Below are 20490 nucleotides of genomic sequence, written 5' to 3' on the forward strand. Positions count from 1 at the left end.
GTGCTCTTCAGATGCCGGCCATGGTCGAAGAAAGCGAGACCTTCCTGATCTCCCACTTTTATAGGACGTATGATGTGTATCGGATGGAATACTCGATCAGTTTCAGTCACCTGTTCTGTCTACCCCTCTTTCCACTCCTTTCCAACTCCAGTTCTTTCCCTGACTACCAGGAGGGCCAGTAATGGGCCACAGCTTGTGACATTTAATGTTTCACTTCAAGAAAGTGCAGTTACTTAGAATAACTTAGCTGGAAGGAAAATTCACTAAAAGAGAAACTCGTCTTGTTTTTAACAAAACCAGGACACCAGATCACAAAAGACTGAAGAACAATAGATCTAGACCAAGCTTGCAAACAGACATGCAACTGAAATTATGGCAGCTCTTTAAGTCACTAGGTCAAGCTTTGAAAGTCTGTCTGGTCAAGACTGAGCTGAAAGCCGCCTCTTTGATGCATAAAGTAGCAAATACACATTTTGGCATTTACAGAGATTACAGTTTTATGAGGTTGCTGGTAAATTCCATTCTTATTTATTCTGTAAATTCAGCAATGAAAACAATGGCAGAACAACAGTACACTTAACTTCTGGAATATTTGCTGAACTTACTCTGAAGTGATGTCTGCTTTTGTAATATACCTTCCTGAGTAAGAATGAGTTTTGAAAGTAACACTGATAATCGACGAAATAGAAATGCTACCTTAAAAAGATTTCAAGACTAGTTGAACAAAATATAAATGGCAAGAACAGTCTTAATAAGTTTCTCCCAGACTTTATAATTTATTTCATAATTCTGCACATGAAATGTATGAACATATAAGTATTTAGAGACTTTATACTTCTGCTGTGCTGAATTATTTGCAGGACAACTGGTGATGACATTGCTTCTTACTGAGCATACTGTCAACCTAAGGAAGAAGAAAAAAGAAAGCTTAGCAACAAGGAAATCAGATACAATGAATATTGTTAGAAATATCTCACAACATACTGTATTTTTAGCTGGACAGGAATATTTGGGGAAAAAACAAAACAAAACAACACAGTGCGACACGTTTCTCTATACCTAGTTTAAGAGATTCTTTAATGTGGCATATTAATTGCTCTGAGGCCATAATCTCCAATAGAATTTTTAGTTGGCAGAAACACAGTGATGTTTTTTGCACTGAAAAAGACAATGACTGTATATGGTTTCCACTATAATGCAAGTCTATGGCCATTGACTTTGTACCATTCTTACGTGTAATATACAAGTAAAACTGAGAAAAATGTTTCCTACTGTAGAGCTGTTAAAATAAAAAGAGAAGCAAAAGCATGCTATTTTTAGTGACCCTGATCTCCTTGCCACTAAAGCGCTCGTAAGGTATCCTCTTTGCAACCTAAACTTACTACTGACACTATAAGAGATGTGTTCTTTTCCAAAAGTTTTCATCTTCAAGACAAAAATCTGGGAATGAAAATGCACACAAACAAATATATGAAAATATAAACCAGCCACCTCATTATTTTAAAACTGGGAATGTGTTAGAAAAATAGCAAAAGCCAGGATGTAAAGTGTTAAGGAAAATAATAAGGGAAGAAAATGAGTCAGTTCAATATTTTGATTGCTAACAGAAGTCAAAGATATGCAGAGTTTGTGTTTAGCTAAAAAAAGCATCTATATGTGCATACTTACTATGAACATTCCGTACACTTATGTTGTCTCTCTTTCTTTCTTCTTTCATATTCCATTATGTCCTCATTATGCTGCTTGAAAAGCTATAAAATAGCAGTGTAAGTTAAATGGCTATCCAAGGCACAGCTGGAATCAGGGAACAAAAAGACTTCTACAGAATATAAAATTCCTATTATCAGAATGAAAACTAACAGTTAATTAGGGCAATACAAAGTAAGTTATCTGTAAATTATCAGTTGTCCACTGAGGTATTTTTTCCCACATCTTTCTCCAATATTTTCTGCTGGCCAGCTGGGGAGGGGGAAGGTTCCTACTGTTAACCAATCGACCATCACCTCAAAAATGGGGAAAACCCCAAAGCAAATCCACCCCACCCTGAAGAGTGTTGTCACCATCAGAGTGCTGCTTATCCTGCACATCTCTTAGAGCTACTACACCCTGCGTGCTTCATCAAGACTGTAAGTTCTCTGAAACAAGGAATGTCTTACAATGCATTTTGCTCAGGAAAAAGTGGTCTTAATCAATCTACTACTGCTGAAAAATGAGAAGAGAATGCAGTAATAGTCTGATAAATACAACATTACTTAGGCACATCCCTAGGGTTTTGTTTGTATGTTTTAAGATCTATTGGGGAAAATAATGTTAAAGCCTTAAGCCAACAAGCTTGAAGAATTAATTCTTCTGCAGTGGCTGGTTTGAAGTTTGCAGCAAAGATTAATACAAGAAAAGCACAACATAGATTTGGGAAAGCATAACTAATCAACATATCATACTTCAATCTTGACACCTGCTATGACCATCCGTTACCCCAATTAAATAAGTAGGTTGTTGTCATTACCTTCAGATTACTACAATTTGGGAATAGCTAAGTTTAAAAAAAATCAAATGAAAACACTTACAAGAGCCCACAAGGCAGCACTGGTGCTAAAAGCCAAGCCAACTCCAAACCAGTTTGGTTGGGCATAGTCAGGTTTTCTTGCAACAAATGCAGAACGAGTAAAAGCTAAAAAGGCGGATTATAAACACGTTAACGTTTTCCAGGTTTAGACAACCAAGTAAGTCACTGACACCCATACAATCACGAGGAAAAAACAAACAACCATCACCACCACAAAGAAACCCAATTATCATGCATGAATGGGGCAAGAGCGGGGATGGGGCGCTCCTAGCAGATCAAGGCAGCGACTCTTCCCCTTTCCTCAGGCCACAAACCCCACAACCCACTGTACTTCGCTTCCACCGCCTGTTCTCACCCCCTGCAGAAAGCTCCGACACCCGCCGCACCGAGGGCACCTGCGGAGGGCCGGCCCCACAGCCGCGGCCAGGAGAAGCGGGCCCTCCCCCAGCCTGGAAGCGGTAGCAGCTTAGTATGTGTGGATTAAAGAAAAACAAGAATAGGAACATCGGCACGGCAGCTTGTTTAAATTCCTGCCGCGAGGCGAGGAGCGCTCCAGCTACCGCGGACGGCACCGGCCCTGCCGCAAGCAGCCGAGCTCCCACCGCGCTGCGGTGAGCGGCGGGGCGCTGCCGCGGCCCGCGAACGCACACGGAAGGACGACAACGTCCTGCTCGCCTAAAGCAAAACGGGCTCCACGCCGCCCCGAGTCATGGCGAGCCAGACCCCGCTCTGCTTCCGCTCACCGAGGCTCGGCGCTCCCGCCACCAAGCGCAACCCCTTCGCCGCCCTCAAGGCCGCCGCCGCCATCTTGCCGACTCCGCCCCGCCCACAGGGGAGGTGAAGGGACGGCCCGCATTAAAGGCCGCCCCGTGCCGAGCAGGAGGTGCCGCCCCGCCTCCCTCCCGCCTCCCCCGGTCCCAGCGCGGCCCCGTCCCGTCCCGCCCGTCCCCGGGGCGCCGCGCGGCCGCGCTGCCCTGCACGAAGCCTGGCGGGCCGGGCGCGTGCTGCGCAACTCCCCGCGCTCCCCGCCCTTAACCCGCCGTTGGTGACGGGGCGGCGCCGCCTCTCCGCCCGCGGAACCGGCTCTGCGAGGCCGGGCCGGCGCTGAGGCCGCGGGCAGAGCGACGCCCGCCCCTTCCCCGAGCGCACACCGCGCCCCTCGGGGCCGCGCAGCGGCTGCGCCTGAAGCACAAGCACTAGGGCAGGGGCCCGCGGGGTTTCCTTCCCGGGGCGGGGCGCCCATCCCACCCCATCCCGGCCCGGCACACCTGGCGGGGGGCGCGGGCGGGGCCGGCCGCAGCGGCGGCGCGGGGTCGCGGCGCATGCGCGCGGGCCGCCGTGACCCGGCTGGGGAAGCCCTCCGCGGTGGCCATTTTGGCGGCGCCTCTCTCCGGCCTGCTCATTTACCACGTGAGCCGCCGCCCGGGGCTCGGCGCGGCGCGGGCAGCCCGGCGCGCAAACGGCGGCCGGGAGGAGCCGGGCCCGCGGCCGGCTAGAGCGCGACGGTTTGAGGGAGGGGCGAGGGGGCGGGAAGGCGAGGCGGCAGCGGCGGTAGGGGCCAGGTTCCGGCGGGGAGGCTCCCGGCAGCGGCGACCGAGTAGCGGGGACGGGACGCAGCTCGCCCGCCCACCTCCTCCCCCCGAAGCCCCTCGGCGGCAGCGGAGCCAGCGGCGGGGAGGATGCCGTCGGTGAGCCTGCCGCCCAAGGAGAACGCGCTCTTCAAGCGCATCCTGGTGAGTGACGGGCCGGGAGGCCCGCGCTGGGCCGCGGGGGGGACGCGGCGGCCCCTTCCCCGGCTCGCTCCCCCGGGCTGTCGGGGAGCGGAGCCCCGGTGCCGCCCCGCGGGTCCGGCGCCACCGCCCCGGCCCTTGCGGCGCCCCGGCCACGGGCTGCTTCCTGCCGGGGCGGGCGGACCGAGGGGCGCCTGTCAGCGCGCCTGTCCCGCCCGGGCGCGGGGCCCGCGGGGCGCAGGAGCGCAGGGGCAGCCGCGTGTCCCCGCGGCCTCCACCGGGGCGGTGAGGGCCCCGGGAGCCCGCCAGCGCTCCGCTGGCTCCGTGAAACCCCCGCCGTGGCCGCTTCATTCGTGGGGTTTTCGTCAGTAGCCGCTCTGCTGAGCTCTCCGCCTTTCCTTTTTTTTTTTTTTTAATCTCATATTTTTGGCTTAGACAATAACCAGATGCGCTGGTCGGTGGGGAAGATGGCTTTCGAAGGAGGAAGTGGAGAAGGGTGAAGGTTTTTGAAGTCTTCCCGAAGTTTAACTTGCCGCTTGCTCTCGTGAAAGTTCAACAATTGACTTTTCTGGATGGCAGCTGGCATAAGAGTAAAAAGAAACTGCAGTGGAGCTTAGGCAATAAGCTTGGTTTTTAGAGTGAGGCTAAGATAGCGTGCAATCCAAATACCAGAATAGTGTGCACAGTTCAGTTAGACTGAAGAAACTTGTTTCAGCTGGGATGCAGGAACCTTGTGTTTCTAAGGACCTGGGTTGAACTGAAAATGACAGAATTACATTAGCAGGTTCAGTGGATTTATTTAGAAGATTTGGTTATCTATGTCAAGCACCATATTGTTTTTTCATAAAGAAGTTAACTTTGTCTAGAAATCTCATTTCAAAGAGGCTTAGATTACTATTTTTGATCCTTTCAGAGATCAGAAGTAAGATGAGTCCTGTAGTCCCCTTGGAGTAATGCCACTCTTATGGCTCTGTAAACTTTTAGCACTTACGTGGGGGGATGTGTGTAGCCTTCTGTCACTTCTTTTTTCAAAATATTTTGTGAAAATAACATACATCTGTAGAACTAGAGAGGTACAGGTATCTCATTCTGAGACGTGCAGCTTCAGTTAGGGCTAAAAAGTAGTTAAAATGAACTCTAAAGCTTATTTCTACTTCGAAAGATTTAGTCCTGCTTGGAAGTTGGTATGGACTTGGTGTGTAATTTTTGATGTGTTATGAGCTATGAAAGCAGAAGCCTTCTGGCTGGCTCGCCTATCTGTGCATTGAGGATGACTTGTGTATTTACAAGACAGACTGAATCAAGGAGCCTGTCTGTGTTTAAACCTGACTGGTTTGGTGTTCTTTTTTCTGGGCTTGGTGCGTGGCTGTCTGAGTATTTGTGTGGAGGGCGGAAACAAGGGAAGAATAAGAGTTTCTTTGCTGAAAATGCTGGCTCAGCTCATATGAGTTAGATAAAGCTCTGCAATTTGGTTCAGGTCAGAAAAGAGAAAGGAGTGCTCCAGTCCTAGCAGATTTCTATAGATTGAAGCAATTTTAATTCTGTTCTCTTTTTAACTGAAAAACTTTAATAAATATACAAGAGTTTCAGGTACTGGGTAAGCTAGAAGCTACTCCAGCATTTTGATGTTTTCCTGTACCTTGCAGGGATGAGCCTGTGGCATGTAGCCTGGTATCAAGACTACCCTGTGATTAGGTGTCCTTGTAACCCATGATGAATAGAAAAGGCTTGAAGTCGGTTTTCATCACACTCAGAATTTGGCTAATGAACTACTTGTCTGCCTTGTTATGGATAATGACCCTTCTCTCTGACGTTTTGATTACATGTTTGATGTGGATTAGTGAGACACCTTTTCGGAAGTCCCATTTATCAATGCAAGAAACTTCACTTCCCTACTCTACTCTCCTGTGCCTTCACTCCATCTCACTCTCCCTACAGCTTCTCCTTGGTCTACACCTTCTTTTCAGTGGACTGTAACCCTCTGTTATCTTCTGCTGCCTCTTCCTCTGGCCCATGGGTGGCTGAAGGAGAGGAGATGGAGTCTGCTGGGGCAGATGGCTCCCCGAGGGGACCTCCAAGCCCCTGCTGGGCTGGCGAGTTGTTCTCTTGAGCGTGCCTGGGTGAGAGTTTTTTTCAGCAGAAGCTTTGGGGAACAGCCCAAGTGGCATTGAAAGGATGTGTTACCCTTCAGATAAATAATTAGCGGTCCATGGACTGTTTACATAAATGTAAAATCATTCACGTTTTCATTTTCGAGGAGGTAGTAAAACAGGAGTTAAGTAGGTAACAGCCTTGTATTTTTGGAAGTGAAGGATAAAATGAAAAAAAAAAAGAACAAAAAACACAAACTGATTTTTTGTGTGTTTTAAGCTCCAGAGAGGCCTCATTGCTTTGCCATTTTTAAGAAGTATGCCTGTAGCACAAATGCTAAGTGTTACGTTCTTGCAAAAACTACACCATGTTGCCCAGCCGGAAGTGGAATTTACCTTTCTGTAGCAAAAGGCAATAATTAGCTTTCAGAGTCTGTTTTTTTGTTTGTTTTGTAGTAAACATCTTACATGATCAGTAAATTTCATTTGTGTATGGATTTGCTTGCAAACCAGCACTTCCACTTAACTAACAAATTCTGAGTTCAGGAGTGTGTGCACTTTGCCTTTGTGTGTCGCAACACACTGACTAGACCAGTCACTTTACAGGTATGTGGGGGTTTTAATAGAAACATTTTTCCAGTTGAAATGCGTTGCACAGTTTAGTGTTCCTGTAGTACAAAGGGAAAAAACTACCTACAGGATTATGGATCGCTGTTCCACTTAATCTTGCACTTCCATTAAAAAGGAAGTTTCTAGCTTATATCGTTCTTACAATTTTAACTGTTTACTGTAAGCCTGCAGGTAGATATTCCTCTTCTTCTGCTCAAAGGTTCTTAGAAATTTAGAATGTAAATCTCTACATTTTTCCCCTCTTTGTTTTTGATCCACTTGAGCATTTTAAACAAATTGAGCCTGTGTCATTCATTTGAACACACACAATCTCTGAGCAGCCCAGAAATACTCAAGAATTTAGGCAAAGACAGAATAGCAAACATGAGGGTCAGAGGGAAGAAGTTGACTTTTTGGTACCCAGAAGGCAGATGTACTGTGAAATAATGGAAAAAGCATTTTTCTTTCTTTCTTTCTTTTTTTTTCCCCCCTTCCTTCTCTCTTACTAGCAAAGATAAAGTAGTATTTCTAGGAAGCAGGATTGACTGTCTTAATTTATTTAAATATACCTGATAAATGTTTCTGGCACTTTGCCAGATTATTCAGCCACTGTATCTGGTCAGATACAAGTCATCACATATGTTCAGTTTATTTCACATATCCAGTTAACTTTTGATTGGATGTAGAAGTTAAATATATTGAAAATGTATTGAAGAACTATTAAAACAAAGCTATTAAAGATGCCATATGTTACATGGAAAACTCTTTGAGCTCCTTTAAGCAGCAGAGGATACAGTTCTTTGAGTCACAGTGTTCAAGCAGAGCAAGATGGTGAAAATGCTTCTGACCATAGCTAGGAGACTTAGTCTCTAGTTGAATACAGTTTGAGCAGGGGAAAAAAAAGTCCAGTTATTTAAGAAGTGAAATGTTGTATTTTATGTTGCAAACAAACAGTTCAAGTGAGGAACTAAGTATGTTCAGCCCTGGTTTGAGTAGGTTTACTGATTTATGCCTCTAGTACGTGCTGTACACATAGCATACTGAAGAAACAAGATGCCATGCTGGTCTGGGCTTGTGTATACCACATTGTATGCAGATCAGGAGTTTCTCAGTTTGTTCAGGGCTGGTGATTGTATAAGGTGTTCATGATGTCTGGAGAGACATGCATCTTTCATCTGTGTATCAGTTACCTATGTGCTAGGCAGGCTTGATGAGGCATGGCGAGCACCTGTGTCCTCCACTGGGGCATTAAAATAACCACAGTGTTTGCTGCAAGAGAAGGGGGGCTTGAATTTCACCTTGAGTTGATAATTTCTATGGTAACACTACTGTGCTTTGGGGTTGTTCATATTTGAGCTGGTCTTCTTTTCCATGTTGGCTTTGACAACTTTTCTACTAGAAGACATAGGAACTTCCTAATGATAAAAAAAGCCTGTTGAACAGCATCTCTTCATTGGCTCTGTTGTAAATATGTCAAGTCCGTCCTGCTGGGCCATCTTCCTCTGTCATCATTCCAGAATCTGTTCCCTGTCCCTCCACTTTCAAACTAGACAGACCTGTGCTTCTCCTTCACTAATACTTTCACCAGCACCCATCCTTTAAAAAGAATGTTCTGTCTCATAGAAGTTCCGGTGCTGACTTTAAGGTTGCTGAGGTGGCAGACTTGGAAATCTCCTCTTAAGTCATCTTGATTCAAGATTAAAGACCAGTTTCCAGAATTTCACTTTTATCAGTAACTAAATAAATTAGCACATTTTGTATGCAGTCGTCATTGCATTGGCATGACTGTATGGCAATCAGTATGCTCACCACTGGAGTATTACCATATACTATCTCATCTGAAACATGGACTTGCTAGCAAGGCTTTTCCAATATCTTGGCTGTTGAGATGTCAGTCACTTGAGTATCTCTTGACAAAGGAAAAACCACTTGGCCTTGTCAGAAGTAGTAGGAAACATTATGTCTTGATTGAAACATTGGAGCTGAAGAACGGACCTGCAGCTTTAAGCCAAGTCACTCTTCTTGTTTTTCAGAAATATTTCTCTAACTTGATAAATTAATTACTGTTTGAGACTCTAGGATACCATTAAGGGATCAGTTGAGTAATACTGCTGTTGCTAAAGCCAGTGTTCACCAAATTAGGCCCTTTGTTGTCATTGGGACTGTCAGAAATTGTAGAGGCAGGGTTCCTTGCTGTAAATTTCTGAAGAGCAGCATAATTTTGTTCCTTACCTGTTTCAGTTATGAAAATAAAATACTTATTAATAGAAACACATCCTGATTTCTTCATGGTTGTAGGATCATAGCCAGTCTTATATTGTTGTGGCTATAGATACTCTTAGCTGAACCCAAAGTGGTTTTTGTAATTACCTAAAACTAATCTTATTTGGGGCAATGGACTTGATCCAGTTTATATGGTATTGCCCTTTATTTTGGTTAGAATTTGATCAAGTTGTGTTTATTCCTGTTTTTCACAGGTGGTTTTAATGAGTTTTTGCTGATTTTTACCTTCTGGGCACCTCAAGTTTAAATCTTTTGTCCACAGCAGCACTGTGTTCAATGCAGCAAGACTGGTGATAAGGAGTTACGTCTTTTCTGATTTTGCTGATAAGGGATTTAGTGAAAACAATTATTCATTGCCACCCTTAAGACTGAGGTCAGTGAGATTTGTTACAAGGATTTCTCTTTGCTTCTATGATACCACACGACTGAGTTAGCAAACCTTGCAATGTTGAAGAACAACCTTTCTTATCTTACTAACCACATTTAACTATTTCGTAATACAAGACATCATCTTGCATACCTCAGAGCTAAAAGTGCTCTGCCCATCATACATGGGTAGAAAATGTCAGTAGCCTTATCACATGTATTGGGCTATGTTGTGAGGTATAGCTGGGTTGAAATGTCCATGTAAGTCTGGAAGAACCTATTGTATGGGTTCCTTTAGCCCTTTCCATGCCAGGTCTTGGAATTTTAATTTATTTGCTTAGTTGTTTCAGGTTATCATTAAAAACCAAGTTGATTCGATCCATACTGGGAAGTACAGTCAGTTTCACGCTAAATGGTGAAGCCTGAGCATAGGGGTTCAGGGGTAAGGGACAGAAGTCAGCTGATCTTAGCTATTATATGGCCCAATTTTATGGTAATTCTCCCCAAGAAGGAGAGATTAAAGTGGGCAAGTAGTGGCCAGCAGAACTGATGTTGAATGATGGATTTTTCAGCAAGAATCTTGCTTCAGTGAGTGAAAATTCCTAGTTTTACTTCTACAAGAGCTGTAACTGTCAGCAGCTGTTTCCTGCTGGATTTTGTCAAATACAGGAATGAGACCAATTCAAAAACATAGACATAGCATAGATGTTTTTCCTGCCTCAGTGTTAAATGAAAAGGTACACATATTTCTTCTTCCTAAGTAATTTCATGTTGAACTTGTTCTATTTGTCTGATTATATTCTACCAAGCAGTGCTAGTTATGAAGGTATCGATCACTTCCACAAAATAAGGCAAGATGTGTGGGTAGAGGATTACTCAGTCCCTTAAATTAGGTTGTTGCTGAAGCTGTTTCTTATACAAAATAGTTATGATCCTTGACACTGAGGAGCAGTGGAACAGTATGATTTGTTTTGATTTGACAGCAAAAAATATGTAAGTTTGCCCCAGAGTTTTTCAGTGTTAGCGTATCTGTAAGGTTCGTGTGTCTTTTTTTCAGTCCTTAGGTTTATACATCTTGTATTTGTCATGAAACTGAATCAGTGTGGTGGAAGCACTTGCCTAGGGCTGTTGAGCTGTTTGATATGGTTAGTGCTCGAAACACCCACTAATTCATGGTGAGTAGTTGCTCCTAATGCTTCCAGCTTTCCGAATCGTCTTTACTACATTTAGCTTGACTTATTGCACCTTAGTGACTTGACCTGTTCTAGTCTAGCTATAGAGAGAGTAACTGTGCTGGAAAACAGCCTTGAGCTGCGCAGTGCCTGGACTTACTGTCTTTTAAGTCGCTGCATCTGAACTGTGCGGGAAGAAGTAGATAGCATCTGAGTGGCAGACATGTATGTCATGCATTGTAAGTGCACGCTTTAGCTAATACCAAGGCCAAGTATGCTATGACTTTCTGCTGCCAAAGGTCTCACGGCATTGCAGCTGCCAACATTGCTATGTGATGCACAAGTGTACGTGTTCTGGCAGAGCAGTGCGTTCTCCATCGTACTTTCTTCTGGGGACTTTGAGATGCAATTAAAAATTTACCCGTACCCACGTGTAGATCAGTTGTCCTACGTGGTAACTCTTGTATATGATGGGGAATAGTCTGCAATATGACATTCACAGGCTGTTGTCTGAAGAGAAGTTGAATACAGTAGACTAGTGATGAAGAGTTAAGCTTGCATTTCCCTTGTCTTTTGGGGCTGAATCCAATTTTGGTTCTTATTCAGTGACGAAAATTGTATTCTTTGGCTAGTCCATCATAACTGACTGAATTAGGATGTTTGCTTTACCAGAGTCACCATCAGTGTGACTTCCTGTGGGGTGGTTGGTGGGGTTTTTTTGGTGTTGTTAATACTCAAATTTGCAGTAGTTTTAATTCAATTAACTTGCAGATATTGGAATTTAAAAAATTGGATAAGTTGGAATTAAGTGTGACCTGGGAAGTCTTCGTAGAAGAGAAAACAGCTAAAAGTTCTTCAGACTATTTTTTGCAAAATTCTGTCCTTTTAATAGAAATTTTACACTATTGTTTTATTACTGTTCCAGTTCAAAGGGCATAGTGATTGGGAATGTGATCCTATACCTGGGTCTGCTATATTTTTTTTACTCTCACTGCACTCTTATAACCAGCTGTGCTGGTCCAAGTAAGAATAAAAATACAGCAGTCAATGACACCCTAGTGCTCCTGTTTGTGTGCTTGGGGAGCAAATGGTACCTTCTTTGCTTTGGTGCTTATTCTTGAGGAAAATCCTAATTTTGCACACTTCCAGATAAGGACAGAAAAAGCAGCTTCTCTTGTATGTTGTTCTCCTATGGTTATCTCCAGCTTGCTCATGAGATGCTTCTGGGTGGTCTTCTCACCTGTTTGATCAGCTGCAAAATCCAGCCTAGGTGGACTGTTCCAAGACTCTTTTTTTTTTTCAACTATTGCAGAGTGGTTTTAAAACACTCTTGAATCAGCTAGGCTGGACATACACATCTTCTCTAGTGCCCCTGCTGGAAAGACGGTTTTCTGCTTTCTGTGTTTTGTTCTAGGTGATTCTTTGCTCAGGTTGAGTCATACCTGTTGACAGTGTAGATTCGCTGTGCTGTGAAGCTTCTAGCAAGACTTGTGGTAACTCCTGGCATTATGCTGAGTTAGTGCTGTTGTTAACTATTGATGTTACTGAACATAGAAGACACTTTAATCTGCAGTTTAGTGATTATAAAATGTCTTACAATTAGCAAATTTATGTTGGTATGGATATTATTTAGTTATTGAATGCTTGCAGGACATGAAGACTGCTTTGTGGTAGAGACGATTTGCACTTGTGGAAGTGAATATGTGCAAAATATTTCATGTGTAATGGCAGGATCTGGTCTGCCATGTGCTGTGTATTTCATGCTGAGATACGTAGCTGCATGTCAAAATGCTATACTTGAGTATTATCCTTAGCTGGAAACATATGTGCTTAACCATTAAAATGCCTATTTGAGAGGGAAGGAATATGTCAAAGGCAAAATGTGCTGCCTGCTTACAGGTAGCAAACAGGGAGCCTAGTTCTGTACATTTCAAACTTAGTTGTAAAATTTCTGAAAAGCAATTGCGAAAAAGTTCATACAGTACATAAAGAAAACAATGTTGAATTAAGTTTGGATAAAAGTAATGTCTGTACTATTGTCAGCAGCCCTTAGGAGTGCAACTATAATCAGTAGCATGGCCCTTGTACCTAACCTTGTGGGTAACTGGAGTAGTTGCTTAAGAATCCAAGTCAGTCGTGTTCGCCAGCGCTAGGTTTGATAACAAGCTTTGGAAAGTAGATGCACTAGAGAATAAAGATTCAAAACTGGAAAACTGGGGCAAGGGGGGAACAAGCTCCATTTAGGAGTTAGCTGTCTACATGTAGGTAAGCTGTAAATAGCAAAGTCTTTTCACCTTTCTTCATGGCAGGCATCAAGGAAGAAATGCGGAGGAGTTCATTCGCACTTGGCCTGCTGAGCGTGTGTATGTGTAAGGCACCTGCTGACCGAAGACAGATTGTGCACAGATGCTCTAATCCAGTTGAAGGATCCAAGCACCAGTGCACAAGCCCTCCTTCCACCTCAGACTCAGATTCTAGAGAATATGGGCTAACTCTGCTGCTTATAATTTCACTCTCATTCTGTGGTAGTTGCCATACATTCAAATCCACTGAACAAATACTTAGTGGTGAGAGAGAGGTGTGAATGCAAGTTCTCTCCTAGTTGCTATGGTCTTGCATGATTTTGAAGGAATCATACTCTGCCTCATTTTATTAATTCTTTGTAGAATTGTATTGAAGCGGGTGGTACTTCCTTTCTATAAATATAGAAAATTAGTTAAAGGATATAAAAAGATTCTTGGTGTGGTTGGAGTAGGCTCTAATTCTGGCCACAGCATGTGTAGAAAAGCTTGTTAGGTATTTTTAAACATATGGTAACTTATTAAAGGAAAAGTTTTGAAGGGCAGCAAATATAATAAGAGATTCAGTGCTGATGGAGAGTACAATTCTTTTCTTTTAAAGCATGAGCCTTAATGTTACTTTTTAGAAGTTTAGCTTTTATGTTTTCTCACTGCATGCTGTCACAAGCCACAGCGCTTGTCTGTCTGCACAAGCAGGCTGTGACTGCTGGCTTTGCAAGTGTGTATGTGCAGGAGTTCAGCTTAGAGGAGGCAACCATAGTCTTTGAGCGGTCTGTGTAACAGAAATATCTCACTGCTGGACAACAGCTGTCCCAAAGTAAGGGACAGAGCCTTGGGCATGACTACTACAAGCTATTCATCTGGGACAAAACAAATTACCCAAATGAAGACCATTTCTGCTTCCCACACGCCTGTATCTTTATGTCTTAAGATCACTTGAGATGTTCTTGTTCCTGCTTCTGTGATTTTTTTTTTTTTTTTTAATTATTATTTTTTAATTGTATTACTGGTTGTTTTTCCTTGTCTCACACATGAACTACTGACTCCCTTAAGGATTTTCTCTCCCAGGCTGCGTATTAGTCATTCTTGTTTTCCCTTTTGTTATTCTTTTTGTTCATTATTTCCCTTTTTCAATATTTACTGTCGTCCTTTTTCCTAAAAGATTTTTCTTTCATGTTTCTGTTCCGTGAAGCCACAGGTTCACCAAGGTTTGTACCATCTATGGTGGCATATGCTGCATTTGTGACTTCCTTCTCTCTCATTCACGCTTTTATTTAAGCTTGTTAGTTTATAACCTCTTTGAAGAAGTAGGTAACTATATGCATGGCTTCAAACAGTGGAATCTCAGAGTGATGCTGTGGACTCGGTTTAATTAAACAATCACCTGTTTTCCAAAGGACAAAACATGACCTTGATTTCATTTTTTTCCCTTCCTTTCACTGCTCAAAACATACAATGTATACATATAATATGTACACAGCATAGGAAACTCACAAAATGACACAATTTGAAATGTTTCCACTAACAGATTGAAATAGGCTCGAACTATTAATGTAAACATTTGGAGAAATTGTATATAGGAAATCGCTCAACCTTGTCTTGATATAGAAACACCTGAAAATGGAGACCTATGATACTTCCCTGGGGTAAATATGCAGCTGTGGCTAGTTCTTCATTCAGTTTTTCAGGTGATAAAAGTACATGATCAGTTCTTGATAATTTATTTGCCCTATCCAGTGTTCTCTGTGTTGATGTGAACCTTTCTGTAGACTTATGTGGATATAAACTCCTAAGTTTTTCCTCCCTGCACCCTAAAGGGAGAATTTGTTACAACATTTCTTATACAGAACTAAGGGTGCAAGGTACTTTACTACTCAGAAAAATTGATCTGCAAATGTTTCTTGTCTCTAGCATTTATGCCATCTTGGCTGACTTTTCTTAAACTTCAAGGTGAAGGAGTGGTTGTTAGCATATGTAAAATGGAACTGTTTAGAGATAAGTTTTCATGTTCATAGCCAGCATCTGAGCAGCTGTACTTAAAGGCAAATTGCAAAACCCTGAAGTTCAGCTGGTGACAGTGTCTTAGTGCCTTAGTTATGCTGGAGACATGTTCTTAAGTTCCTGTGGCTGCAGCACTTCTGTGACAGGTTTTGCTGCTTTCACACCTACCTAGGTGGGAGCAAATGGTGGTTCTGCTTTCAGGGAGGAGACCAAGGCGGTAACTTTTATGACTGATGATTTCAATTAAGAAAAAAAAAAAAGGCTTGATGCTATTGCGTTGTCATCTGTAAGCTCTCTGTCAACTCTGACCAGTGGCTCATTAAAGTGATTCAGCCAGCCACTTGAAAGCAGGTCATGACTCAAAGGTGTAAATAATAACCATTTCAGTTTTGTTTTTTTTTTTAAAGAAATATACATACATATATATATATATATCTCCATACATATTTCCTCTTACCTAACCCTTAATCTTCCTTTGTTAGGGCATTCCCCTGCTAACCTTTCCTTGTCCTTGGGGATAGAGGATCTTTTAGAAGTAGAGGTCATATAGGGTTTTGAGCAACATGATGTAGTGAAAGATGTCCCTGCCCATGGCAGGGGCATTGGACTAGATGATCTTTGAAAGGTCCCTTCCAACCTAAACAATTTTATGATTCTTCTGTCAGTACATTCCTCTTTGAGCCATTCTTGCTTTGGATGCTCTCTGAGCATCTTCCTTCTCCTCTTTCCTTCCCATGATTCCTTTTCTCCAAAGGGAGGTGACAGGATAAGGGGAGGAAGATCCTTGGTCTGTGATGTCTCTTGGATCTTCAACTTTGATATTTCAGCTATAAGATCTTGGTACCTAGAGAATAGTACATCCACTTAGCAATATACCCGTTTTTTACACCTTTGCTTGGAAGAGAAAACTGGACACTAAATAGCACCTTTCATGGTGCAAAAGCAATGTAAAGCTGAGAAGTTGAGGTAGAAACACCATTTTTTTAAAGTATTTCCATAACATTCATGTCACGTTTTAAAAGTTTTATTTTTAGAACTTTGTGCTTGATGTGAAGACCTCTTGGATCTGCCTCGCCTAACTCTTTTTTTGTGGGAGTGCCTAGAGGACAAATGGTGTAATACATGCTTATGAATGCTCTTGCTTAGGGTAATTAAGAGCAGTGTGAGGGAAGGTGGAATCATGAACAACAGCTTCTTTAGAAGTACTTGAAAACTGTTGGCTATTAGCCAGCTTTACACTCCTGTCAGCCGTCCTGCCACCAGAACTGGTCAAGTAGAGTCAGTGAGATCTTGATATGAATTACTATTGAGTTTCTGTAGGATTTGGGTCTGCGCTCAAGCAATGTGTGTTTCTTTGCTCTTATACTCAAGTCAGGGCATTGGTGTTACAGTAAAATGGAACTGAAGAAATTCTTAGCATTTGCTTAAGTGACTTAAAGTGTATGAATTGGTGTTTACAACATTACTTCTTCCTCCTTTGGCTTCTGTTTGAAGATTAGCATTGAGAGTGGATTGACAGAAGTAAAAGACTAAAACTGGTTTTAGAAGTTCATGCTGTATGCCACTTTGCATTGCAGTCACCTTGCACAATGAAATGAGACTCATACACAAGCAAACTGTTAAGAGTTGGATTTAATAAAACCATAGAGGAATGTTTAATTTCCAGTATGGCAAGATAATGTTAATATCTACACATTTTGAAAGTGTGGATGTATATGAGATAGATGTGCTGCTCTAATTGATCAGAAGAGGTTGCTTTCGGAGATGGTTTAAGCCAAGTTCCAATGATTTCCTTGCCTTTCCTGCCTGTATGGTTGTTGGAGATTGTTTCGTGGTGTTTCTGTGAAAGGTAATTGTGAGCCAAAGTGAGTTGAACACTTACTAAAATACGTTGTGACATAAGGTTTGCTTTTATGTTAAAGGCAGGTTGAATCTCTGTAGGCATTTATGCTTCCTGTGGTATCTTATTTGACACATTGCTGTATGATAATGTGTCTTCAGTTATAAATTTGTGTTCTGACTAGCATACAGTATTTTTTCTGGTGATGGAGAGAATTTTTAATCACAGGAAGCTCATAAAACAGGGCTCATTAAAATACTAGTACATTCCCTAAAAGCTCTACTTGCACTGATGCTTAACTTCAGTGGTGCAGAAATACTTTCTCTAAAATTTTTGAATAAATGTACTCTGTTCTTCTTCAACAGAGGTGTTACGAACATAAACAGTATAGAAATGGGCTGAAGTTCTGTAAACAGATCCTTTCTAACCCAAAGTTTGCAGAACATGGAGGTAAGTTTTCAAATGGCATGTGTTCTCTTTTTTCCCTATACGTTAGGACAGAGTAGTAATTTGTAGCTTTTGTAAACATTTGTAGCACTTTATTGTTAAACATTTACCCTTAAAGCAGATTTTCTTAACGTGAAGTCACAAGAGCGTCCAGAAATCTGCACCGTGCTAAGCATTTCTTGTTGGTAAGATTTATAATTTTAAAGACTGGTTTACCAGTAGTCATAGCTTGCCATTCTTTATGCTACAATTCTAATATTCATTATAGCATGGTGCAAGTTTCTTAATACAAGTATGTATTCCTTAAATTACTTTTCAGGTGAAATTGTTAATTCACTCCTGTAGAAGTGCAAGTCAAAAAGGAAAAGATAAAATATTGTTCAGCATGATATGTCTGAAGGAATAATCTTATTGTAAAAGAAGAAAAAGCTCTTTATTCCTTGCTGTATTTTCAGGTCAGCTCTTACTACTGAGATGAGAGTAGTAAGAGAGAATTTGTTTTGTTTCCAACTAGTTTGACATGAACCAATGTGTGGAAGTCTCAAAGTGTTGTGAATAAGTATTTGAGTGTTATGATGCTCTTTCACAGTAAAAAAAAATCCCTCTCTAAAGTATTTGTAGAGCAGACAGTTTTTAGTGCCTTTAAAATAAAACAAAGTTTTGCTTTGTGGTGAAGGTTATGCATAAAGTTTATTGTCATGTATGATACACTTAAGTGAATAATCTGCCAGTATTTTTCTATGTGAAAAAAAGAAAGCAAAATCTTGATATTGATAACTGAGCCTAAATTTGCATTTATACTATATTTAGAGTTGCTATATTAAGCTTAAAAACTTAAGAAAATGAATAACACGTACTTCTTTATTTGTTTATTTATTTTTAGAAACTTTGGCAATGAAAGGACTGACATTGAACTGTCTAGGAAAGAAAGAGGAAGCTTATGAACTTGTGCGTAGAGGCCTAAGGAATGACTTGAAGAGTCATGTCTGTATCCTTTTTGAAATAAGGCTTTTGCTTATGAATGGAAAAGGTTCATTTCTACTGGATTTGTAGAGTTGCAGCAAAAGCTGGTACCATTAGGCTTCATACTGGAAGTTCAGAATTTTAAATTTTATTTCCAATACATAAGAATATTTTAAGCTACCTGAAGGACGGATGCTTTGCAGCTATCCTTGCAGTCACAGCTCAAATATTATTCTGACTTGCATTGTATATGTATTTTTTTTTAATCAATGAGCTACAACTTTTGGTGGGCTGAACTGAGCATTTCAGCATGTGGTTTGCTTTGAAAACATTAGTAGTCACCATTACATTGATAAAAACTTGTCATACACTGAGAATGCAGGAAGTACAAGCATTTCAGTTGTCTAACAGATGTCCTACCTCAAAAATGCATTTAAGTAAGCCTGATAGTCTTTTGAGAGTTGCTATTACTTGATTTCCTCCCCCACTATGCAAAAAGTACAGTTTACAGCACATTATATGCACCCTATACATGTAACTGTTAAACAATTTTGGATGTTAGGCTTGCAAGCAGTATCTTTGTACTGCTAGGAAAAGAATTGTAATGTTTGTAATAACATTATTGTCTGTTTATAAAACAGCTTAAGAGCTTTTTGCCAACTGTTCTGTTACTGCCATGTTGGATCTGTTTTCTCCCTGCTCAGACTCAGTAGAATCCTTAACAGGGTGTTCCAGGTTGGCATGTCTATGGCCTTCTTCAGAGGTCAGACAAGAAGTATGACGAAGCTATCAAATGCTACAGAAATGCACTGAAATGGGACAAAGACAATCTTCAAATCTTGAGAGATCTTTCTCTGCTACAGATTCAAATGAGGGATCTTGAAGGTTACAGGGTAAGTATGTGTACTGCATTTATTATCAGCTTCTAGGGAATTGCAGCAAAGGGGGCGAATTGTTTCATGACACTTCAAAAAAATACAGATTTAGATCTAGAGTGCTAGAACCATGTACTGCTCGATCCTTTATGAAAGTAAAAGCAGATGTGCCACTGAGCAATTTCTGTAAGGTATACAGATTTGATAGCATATTTAATGATTCTTTTTCAGCTTGATGCAGAATTGTTTGCTCAATTTTTTTAATGGTGCATAATCCAGCTGTAGGCAATCCCCAGTCTTTTTGTTATTTTCTTGGAAGGATTCCCGCAGGTAAAAGGCAATGTGGTCAGAAGACAACTTATTCAGGCAAAGGAGATTATCTTTTTTTAATAACTTTTTACCAACCATATATCCCTCCTCCTTTAAATCAACGGCCACCAGTTTTCTCTCAGCAGTGGCCAACAATACAAAGCAAGTAGTGTGCTGCATGAAACATCCCATTTGCTTCCCAGCCAGCCTGAGTACTAGTGACAGCTCCTTCCTCTGAGTCCAAATATTTTCTTACACTTCCTGTGAGCTATAAGGCTGTGGATCAGAACTCTTGAATATTCTTCCTCTTTCTTTTATTTAATACTCAAAAGATTTAGATTACTGTCTTGTTTTCTTCTGTTTATTTTGTCGTAAAGCAGAATGCAGCTTGGTGACTTAGATTCTGGCTGTTAGCACCCAGTTATTTGCTACCTTGCATGAATTGTCTGTATTTGCCGTGTGAGATGTTTTGCGCTAACCAACCATTACAAGGTGGCAGTGTCATGGCTATGATGCTTCTGTAAAGAAGAATACGAACTTTATGTTGTCTTCTCTATAAATGCTACTCCCAATGTAGTTAGATTTTTTTTCTTTTTTCTCTTGTATTCTTGAATTGTGAGCTGCTGTCTAGCTTGCCAATACTTTTATTTCTTGAAAAGTAGCAGCTTCTGTTCAGTGTGTGTAACCAAGAGTTGAGTGTGGTTCAGGCCAAGTTGTAGTTACTGCCCATGATCTATGTACGGCTTACTTAGTATTAAACAGAACAATTACTGTAGAAGGCTTGTTTTTTTTCTTACTGTGCCATCCAGGGAAAGATGACAGTGGTCACCCTAAATGTTTCTAATTCAAACATTAATTCATTGGAAAAAACCCTTTATTTCCTCCTAAATTACATTTCCGTGCCTGGCAACTTGCCTGGTTTTCAGCTGATGTAATAAG

At 41.6% G+C, this 20490-nt stretch overlaps 2 protein-coding genes across 4 annotated transcripts in view; one reads left to right on the forward strand and one right to left on the reverse strand.

The window, feature by feature from the left end:
- Positions 1–748: 748 nt before the first annotated feature.
- NDUFC1 (NADH:ubiquinone oxidoreductase subunit C1) lies at positions 749–3413 on the reverse strand (the record flags this gene model as incomplete). Of its 2 annotated transcripts, XM_080344210.1 has the most annotated exons (4): positions 3310–3413; positions 2568–2671; positions 1669–1751; positions 749–904 (listed from the first exon to the last, which is right to left on the reverse strand). In XM_080344210.1, coding segments are annotated over exons 1-4 (252 nt in total). In that variant the 5' UTR covers positions 3374–3413. The 2 variants fall into 2 exon arrangements, with proteins under 2 accessions (XP_080200336.1, XP_080200337.1); XM_080344211.1 differs by lacking the exon at positions 749–904 and having other exon boundaries at positions 1668–1751.
- A 404-nt stretch (positions 3414–3817) lies between these two features.
- NAA15 (N-alpha-acetyltransferase 15, NatA auxiliary subunit) overlaps positions 3818–20490 on the forward strand; it is a 40545-nt gene continuing 23872 nt past the window's right edge. For both annotated transcript variants that reach the window (XM_080343729.1, XM_080343730.1), the window contains exons 1-4: positions 3818–4299; positions 17323–17407; positions 18288–18392; positions 19103–19260. In XM_080343729.1, the coding sequence (XP_080199855.1) occupies positions 4246–4299; positions 17323–17407; positions 18288–18392; positions 19103–19260 (402 nt within the window). In that variant the 5' untranslated portion in view covers positions 3818–4245. The remainder of the gene's footprint in view (positions 4300–17322; positions 17408–18287; positions 18393–19102; positions 19261–20490) is intronic.

The sequence above is a fragment of the Nesoenas mayeri genome, assembly GCF_963082525.1.
Source record: "Nesoenas mayeri genome assembly, chromosome: 4".
Classification (NCBI taxonomy): domain Eukaryota; kingdom Metazoa; phylum Chordata; class Aves; order Columbiformes; family Columbidae; genus Nesoenas; species Nesoenas mayeri.